The sequence below is a fragment of the Amblyomma mixtum genome, chromosome 10, assembly GCF_055824585.1.
Source record: "Amblyomma mixtum isolate Tamu chromosome 10, ASM5582458v1, whole genome shotgun sequence".
NCBI lineage: Eukaryota > Metazoa > Arthropoda > Arachnida > Ixodida > Ixodidae > Amblyomma > Amblyomma mixtum.
Genome location: NC_143021.1, coordinates 20,908,125 through 20,916,747, shown reverse-complemented (window position 1 = coordinate 20,916,747; position 8,623 = coordinate 20,908,125). Strand labels below are relative to the sequence as shown.

Below are 8,623 nucleotides of genomic sequence, written 5' to 3'. Positions count from 1 at the left end.
ATTGCGGCTCATTGTGTAGTGTGGAAAAGGAGTTTGTCAGTGGTCGGAAACTCCAGTTAGTTTCGGTTTCAAATTCTTCCCGCCATTACCGCCCATTGTGCAGTCCGGAAAAGGAGGTTTGTCAGTGGTCGGAAACTCTGGTTAGTTTCGGTTTCAAATTCTTGCCGCCATTGCCGCTCATGGTTCAGTCTGAAAAAGGAGGTTTGTCAGTCGTCGAAAACTCCAGTTAGTTTCGTTTTCAAACTCTTGCCGCCATTGCCGCTCATTGTGCAGTCTGAAAACGAAGGTTTGTCACCGATCGGAAACTACGGTTAGTTTCGGTTTCGACGACTTCGGCGCACCTGCTGACTGTAGGCGGAGTGATGGCCCACATCGCAGCGCGATAAGGCTGCGGCAGCGGCCGAACCATCTGATGAACCGGGATACGAAAATAAAGAAAAGGGGATCGGTACGCAAAGTTGCTCTTTTTTCGCCGGCGGTGGTTCGAATACCACTCTGGCATAAAGGCATACCACTCTGGCATACCACTCTGTTTTCTACTGGACAGCGTTGTCATGAGGACGATACGACGTGCCAGTTGGCTTCCCTCTGGCCACTATGGGAGCAATTGGTGTTGGCATCTGTATCTGCTGGAGAATGGCGTTTATCGAAGTTTCCTACTCTGCGTTCGTCGCTGCGTTTTTAATATAGTGAAGTGATGAACGGGCAAGCAGTAGCGCACCTGCTGTTGGCGGTAATCAGATAGTTTTGAAGCGTTTCTACAGTTATTGAATTCGTGGGATATCTGCGGGATGTTGTGGGATATTTGCGGAATTCAGGCGGTAATCGGTGTTCTGCTTTGGGGCTGACACTTGCGCACCGAGCCTCGCGCTGTCCTTCTTAGCCCATTGAAATAGCGGCCTGGCAAAAGCCTCCAAATTTTTTTTTCACTTTGCCCAATGATGTTCATTAAAATTAGTGATAATGCTTTTTGTGATATGTAGTCATCTGTCGTTGCCATTTCTTTTCTAGAGGGGACGACAAGAAGCATGACAGAGTTTTAGTCTCCAGAAAAATTTCCGACAGTTGGTAGGTGTAGAAGACAGAAAGATACAGCTAGACATCAATTAATCATTCGACCCTATGAGGCAAATCATGCTCAATTTACTGGAGCCACGATGCAGCGCTCGTTTCTTATATCTCTTCCAGTTAAGATTCCTCTCATCTGCACCTTCGGCCGCCTGCTCGGCCAGCCAGCCACTCTGCCCGAGGAGGGCCTGTGCGACTACGCCTTCTACGAGTTTCACTACCAGCCGCACGGGAGCCCCAGCGTCCTGGAGCTCGACCATCCTCTTCTCACGCGGTACATGGAAGCCACCAGGGAGCGCATCAGGACGCAGTACGGCCTCGGCTTCATGCCCTTGTAAGTGGACGCCCGTGCCGAATTGAATTGCGGGCACAATGCAGAGGACGTAAGAGGCGTTGTTTTCCTCTTACGATGCACGTTGCACGTTGCGATAAGGCACGTTGCGATAATGGGGAAGAAAGTTATGTGCCTCTTACGTCGCCTAATATAAGATATATTAATGTGATAACTTTCAAGGCTCACTTCAAGTGATATCAGGCATATAATTGTTCCTGTCGAGTGTACGGCTGGTTGCAAAGCGCAGCTCAAGCGCACAATCCCGAACGTACGCATGATATTTGAGAGGGGTGTGCCCACTTTCGAAAAAGTTCCTTCTGTAGGCAGATGCATCTTTGTAGGCGGTGGTGAGGTACGTTAAAGGAGTCGCTGTGAGCCCGTCGCATTATCTACAGCACCAAATCTGGCGGTCCTTAGACAAGTGATTACCAGAAAACCCATTCAACCCGAATATGATACCACTGTGTTGCTGCTTCTCCTCAGTCTGGACGGCGTATCTACTGTGGAAATATTACAGAAAAAAAAAGAATCTTAATGCGCAGTGATAGGCCCCTCCTGAATTCGTAAAACAGGAGCATGTTTGTAAGGATTGAGCCTGGTCAGGAGATTGCATCAAATATTGTTGACTGTTTTCCAGCGACATGGCCGATCTTCTGTACCAGTTGACGCTCACCGACAAGGCCGCTCCCGTCTTCAAGGCTTTCTGGGAGGCGCGAATCTACCACTACGGATTCCTGACGGTTGCACATGTTACCACGGCTGATGATTTGAGGCTCATTTTGCAAGTGCTGCAGGTGAGGCGCCCTTCCAGTGAAGGTGTTTTTCTGGCGTATTATGTACCCATGTAGAATAGCGGACAGAAGAAATTGGTCCATGGTTCGGCCGACGAAGTCTTCTGGAACCTTATCTAGCGAAAGCTGAAATATGTATGATGACGCTCTATGTACTTTCGCCTTTGCACGTGAATGCAGCAAGCATTTATATTTTAGTTATGCGCTATGCAACAGATGAGTTTCAGCGCGGAAGCCTTTTCCAGAATATTCAGTCCACCACTGTACATCATACGCCTTTTTCACACAGGACCTTCAAAAGAATTTATGCACGCACGAAAACAAAAATTGTTTTCCTGCCTTATATATCTGGACTTGTTATTAGAAGAGAAGTCGTCTAATAATAGCCTTTAAGCTTAAAGGCACTCTTAAATGGCCTCGATGGTTATGTTCTAAAGCAGCAAGTCCGAAGAGGTGGTCCTTTTCAGTATTCGAGTCAGAATGAAGCTCTGACAGCAACATGTAGTTTACAATTATTTTTTAAACATTGTTGCTCGTAACCGATTAGCCCGACACACCACCGTGAATTCTTAACCACCCCTAAACCGCTGATGTGCTGTGAGAAGTGTGGGTGAAACTTTTCATTGGGTTCACCTCAGAGTTATTTCACACGAGTTACTGCCGGTCGCTTTCTCAAGACTATTCAGACGGCTTTTAATGTTCGAAGCAATAACTTTCACATCAAGACAACGACTAAAGACGCCTAATTTTAGTTGTATGTTTCCTTTATTTTATCGACGCATAACACATTAGAACGCACAGACCTCCGCGTGTGTCTGCCTACCACTGCTAAAATATGAATAATTTAATCTCTGCTGTCATGCTGTATCTCTTAGAACAGTAATGGTGCTCTTTAAGGTATCTTTAGGTCCGTTGAAGCGTTAAAAAAAACTTCAATATAGCTGCTGATAAACCGTTTGTTGTCATCCCAGCTCTTTAAGAGCAAGCTGGCTTATGTGTTGTAGCGCATCAAAACCATGTAACAGCAATTTTATGCGTCACGTATTCCAAACATACTTTCCAGGCCACAGCCATCGTTCAACTCTTGAAACCTAAACGTAAACAGCATCAAGGCGAAATTCAATTATATATTATTTTGCGGTTGTAGGAGAACACCGCGAGGTGATACATACACACTAATCTCTAACCTACCATTTGAAAGGAGAAAGCACGCAAGGAAAAATTTCGTGCTTTGGCTTCATTAGTGCTTTCTATCAATGCGCCTAATTTTGATAGCAGTTTTGTTCGAGCACAAAAAAAAAAGGCCATTTGGCATGCCCGACAAATTAAAGTTCATCACGCATGATGAAAGGTTTCTATTTATATTGTATTTATGTGATATTTCTACGATACCTTCATTTGCCAAAACACTATCTAACCCTCCACTGACAAACAATGCTTGAAGTTTTAGTGCTTGTAAAACGCTTTGAGAGTGCTTCAAGTGGATGGAAATTAACAATCGGTGTTCTTCGTGCCGCTGAACTGAATGCAGTCAAGGCGGTAATGGAGAGTTCCGTGTTTTGTAATACACAAAAATGCTCTTGCGTCCTTTCACAGCTCGGTATTGCCATCGCGCAAGTTTTCTTCGACTTCGCCGTCGCTCTCTTGCATAGACAGTAAGGCGCATCGGCGAGCAGGTCGTGCACATTAATAGGTCATGGCGCAGCATGTGGCATTTAGTTCTTGTTTAGTGCTGAAGTTTTGACGACGAAATGAAGAAAATCACTCCGCGTAATGTCGAAGGAGGCTTGTAGCCATTCGTGTCCGGGCGTTGGCATTACTTGATTGGCAAGAACAGTTCGAGTATTTACTAAGGTATTTGTTTGGGCTAGTCCGTACATTGTTAAAACTGAAGGCACAGAGCACGAAAAACAGGACTAAGGTAGGGACAAACACAGCGCTGACTTGCGACTAAAATGCTTTATTGCTCGCACGCAATAAATAGGCGAAAAAGGAGCACAATCAACAGATACAGCATCAGTGATGATTGTCAAGAAACACAACAAACAAAAGCGCACAAACGCATCCTATACTATCGTACTTAACTGCTAAGATGGTCAATTTCTTTTTGTGTTAGCGTGACGGAAGGCTTGCTGACGCAATTGTCAAGACCCCGGTGAATTAAAAGAGCTTCAACTATTTCCCGCGTACGTTGGTCCTTATGTTTATACACTATTGTAGTACGTTTGAAAAAAGGGGTGCATTTACAAGAAAGCCAATGTAGAGCCAAATGGCTTTTGGGGGGTGGTTTTAGGGAGCGTTTATGCTCACTTAAACGATCATTTAGGCAGCGCCCTGTCTGGCCAATATAACACCGCCCACAGGATAGCTCAATCTTATACACAACATTTTTACGGCACTGTACATATGGTGATTCGTGATTTTTTTCACATTCGGCAGGTGGAGGTCCTTCGCGGTTGACGGTCTTACACAAGCGCTGCAGCTTGTTAGGGGCAGAAAAGAGGACTCTGACCCCGGCTTTTCCAGCAATTCTTTTCAGGCTATGTGACACCTTGTGCACATAAGGTATCACCGCGAAGTTTCGGTTTTTTGCAACAAGGGAACTCGTTGGTTTGGTCCTGAATTCGGCAAGAATCTTCTCCGCTACAGCGCGCAGGATGTGGTCTGGAAAGCCGGCCTTCTTCAGCCTCATGATCTGGCATCTGAAGCTGGATTGCATTTGATTGGGAACATGACCTGCAAATGGTCATGTTCCCCCCCGAGCACAAAAAGGGATTTTATCATACTTATCCTCTCATTCAAAAATAGTGAAACGAGGCGTCATGACAGCAGCCCTAAAAAATGCCATTTCCAGGTCATGTTCCTGTGTACTCAAGCTTATCGCAAGGACCGTAATGCACATGGCGGGGGCGTCTTTGTTCTCGTGCATAACCGAATACAGAGTGTGCCTCTGGACTGTGGTGATGACCGTTCAGAATCTGTTTGGTGCAAATTAATCCTTTCGGCCGGAAACAGTCTTACCGTCCGCTCGTTTTACAGGCCGCCTACTTCCACTAGCAAAGACCCTTTACTTGGCCTCTCCCGTTCGCTGTCCATTCTAGCTTCTGAACCTATCCTGTTAGGGGGCGACTTTAACTTGCCAGACATCACATGGAACAACCTTTATCCTGAAGGGAATCGTTCTGCACATCATTGCGCACTGTATGAAATTGTAAATGTTTACGGGCTAAGTCAATTTGTGGACTTTCCTACGCGAGTTGGATCGAATGGTGGCAATACCTTAGATTTGCTGTTTTCTAATCGAAGTGATCTAGCACAAAACGTAGTCGCCACACCTGAAATTAGCGATCATGAAGTGGTAACGGCCACAGTCGTATGCAAACGAGTAGAAGTGCTGAAGCAATGTCACAGAAAAGTTTATATGTATGAAAAAGGTAACTACGACGCCATAATTAGGGAACTTGATTCATTTTTTGTGGTTTTCATAGATAGTTCCATTTCCTGTGATGTAGACGAACTGTGGACAACATTCAAGAATAATCTGTTGTGTCTCGTTGATCAGTTTATTCCCGGAAGGCTGATGTCACCTAATAAACGAGCGGATAAACCATGGATCAATAAAAGAATGCGCGCATCAATTAGAAAGAAAGCTCAGGTTTATAAAAGGTATTGTAAAACAAAAAACCCATCTGTGTACGCGCGACTCAGAATCCTGACTGCAAACCTTAAGAGCGAATTAAAGGCAGCAAAGAGCTTGTACCTATCCTCATTGGCAGACAAACTAAAAACGAACCCAAAAGAAGTGTGGCGCTTTATCAAATGTAACAAAAAGGATGTTGTTGGTATTCCGGCCATCAGGGATGGCGACAATCTGTTGAAAGACGACATAGCCCGAGCAGAGTGTTTCAATGCATATTTTCACTCCGTCTTCTCAGCTTGGTGCTCAGACGCAATTACGGAACAGCAGGAACAGCTTAATGCAATGCCAGATATGGTTGTAACCGATCAAGGTGTCAAATCATTGCTACAAAACCTAAATGCGCATTCCGCACCAGGTCCTGACGGCATTCCTAACTATATTCTAAAACACTGTGCAGAACATATCAGTCCCTTTTTGGTTACTTTATTCAACAAGTCACTACAGACCGCGAAACTACCTATAGACTGGAAAATAGCCAATGTTACACCAGTTCACAAAAAGGGTGATCGTAGCCAGGTTTCTAATTACCGCCCCATATCTTTGACATCTGTTTGTTGCAAAATCCTTGAGCACATAATCTATTCTGGACTTGTAAAACACCTTCAAGACAACAGTTTTTTCACATCAGCGCAGCATGGCTTTCGATCAGGGCTGTCATGTGCAACGCAGCTGAGTTCATTCATGACATTGCATCCGGGATGAACGACTGTTTTCAGATAGATGCTATTTTTCTAGATTTTAAGAAGGCCTTTGACGTTGTGCCGCACCACCTTCTTTTAAAAAAAAATGTCATGCCTTGGTCGCCCTGACTATCTGTTCGGTTGGCTACAATATTATTTAAGGGCACGCCAGCAGCAGGTGGTAATCAATGGTGCATCATCCTCGCCTGTCGATGTTTTATCTGGAGTGCCACAGGGTTCGGTGCTCGGACCATTACTGTTCCTCATATTCATCAATAACATACCTGCCGGCCTCAGATCCACTGTCAGACTGTATGCTGACGATTGCGTTTTGTATTCCCCTGTCACGTGCCTTGATAATCTTTGTGTATTACAGGCTGACCTTGACAGAATTTGCGAGTGGTGCTTGAAGTGGGGCATGCAACTGAATGTATCTAAGTGATTCCATGTGCAATTTACAAACAAAAAAAAGAAAATTCTTCGATCGTACCTTTTAAACCATGACACTATCCAAACTACTGATAAGGTTAAATATCTTGGTGTTATACTCACAGCATCCCTCGACTGGACAGCCCATGTTGACATGATAACTGTCAAAGCTTCTCGTCTTTTGTATTTTTTCCAAATAAATTTCAAAAGCTCTCCCCAGGTACTAAAAGAAACATTATATTTAACAAATGTCAGGCCAGTATTAGAATATGCATGTGTAGCATGGGACCCTTTCACGGGTACACTTATTGACAAGTTAGAAAGGGTACAGAAACGCGCTGCAAGGTTTGTGACTGGAAATTTTAATTTTCATATAAAGAGCTCCGAAGTTCGCGACAGTATTGGTTGGAAGACTTTAGCAACCCGAAGAAAAATCTTCAGGCTGAAGTTCTTGCACAGTATTTACAATGATTGTACCAGTATTAATAAAAACACTTAACTAAAGCAGCCATATTACATTTCGGAGAGACTCGATAACACGAAAAAGATTAATAGTTATCAATGCCGCATTAATGTATTTAAGTATTCGTTTTTCCCTAACACAATCCTGGGCTGGAATAAGCTTCCGAATGATGTGGTTTGTGCACCTGATTTCGAAAGTGCTGTTGAAGCGATAGTCTGATGTATTTTTTTTCCCAGGTCTCGTGTGTTTACCAGCACTGTGCCATCACTCATACTAGTTGTAAACTGATTTAGACTTCTTTTAATATGTTGTGTTATCCTTGCTGACATGTTTTCCAATATCTTCTTTGCATGTGTTATTGTATATATTAATAACCCCCCTACAATAATGCCTCATGGGCGCTGTAGGTACTTTGAATAAATAAATAATAAATAAATAAAAAAGCATTTTAGTCGCAAGTCAGCGCTGTGTTTGTCCCTACCTTAGTCCTGTCTTTCGTGCGCTGTGCCTTCAGTTTTATCGAGTATTTAGTTTATCACAGTTTGTTTACCACGCGCCAAGGCGGAAATGTCCATTCCACACCGTCTGGGAAGCCAACCTCCTATTCTTGAGAAGGGTTGTTTTGTAGGCCAGTTGGTCATACATATTTCAAGAAATGCTTCGGCGCGGCAGACAAGGACAAAAACGTAGAATAACACCACAGAGCGCCATAGTCATGGTGAAAGTTTACATTTAACGCTCTCAGACTTCTGTTCTGGAGTGAACTCTGTCTCTGGTGATTCTCATTCAGGGGTGGAGTAGCAAACGCTTCTTCCCCCAGTCGTACAGTCGCGACGACAAATAGCCAGCACAATGACGTCACTGGAGCGGCGAAAATTGCATTGTGTTCCTGGCACAGCGGTGTGCTTCGGGGACATGCCAGGGCATTTTTTGCCGGCATGTTACGGGTCGTCCACTAGTTAGAACCCAGTAGCCCTTGCGAAAGCACGTTACTTCCGTCGTACATTTGGCGTGTATTTCGGATAGTGAGGGCCTCCCCTAAGCTTTCCTTGCTCCGTGAGTTAGAATGTCGCTCCGTGCTGCCGGCGTGGCGCTGACATCGAGACATCCTATGCCGGCATTGCCGGCGCAACGCGGAGCGCCTCTGGCGGGCGCAAT

General features: G+C 44.7%; 1 protein-coding gene across 1 annotated transcript; it reads left to right on the top strand.

The window, feature by feature from the left end:
• Positions 1 to 1,072: 1,072 nt before the first annotated feature.
• Positions 1,073 to 8,309, top strand: LOC149325313 (uncharacterized). Its single transcript, XM_089564230.1, has 3 exons — positions 1,073 to 1,402; positions 2,040 to 2,196; positions 8,256 to 8,309. Exons 1-3 carry the CDS (start codon positions 1,158 to 1,160, stop codon positions 8,307 to 8,309), a joined length of 456 nt encoding a protein of 151 aa, XP_089420356.1. The 5' UTR covers positions 1,073 to 1,157.
• Positions 8,310 to 8,623: the final 314 nt, after the last annotated feature.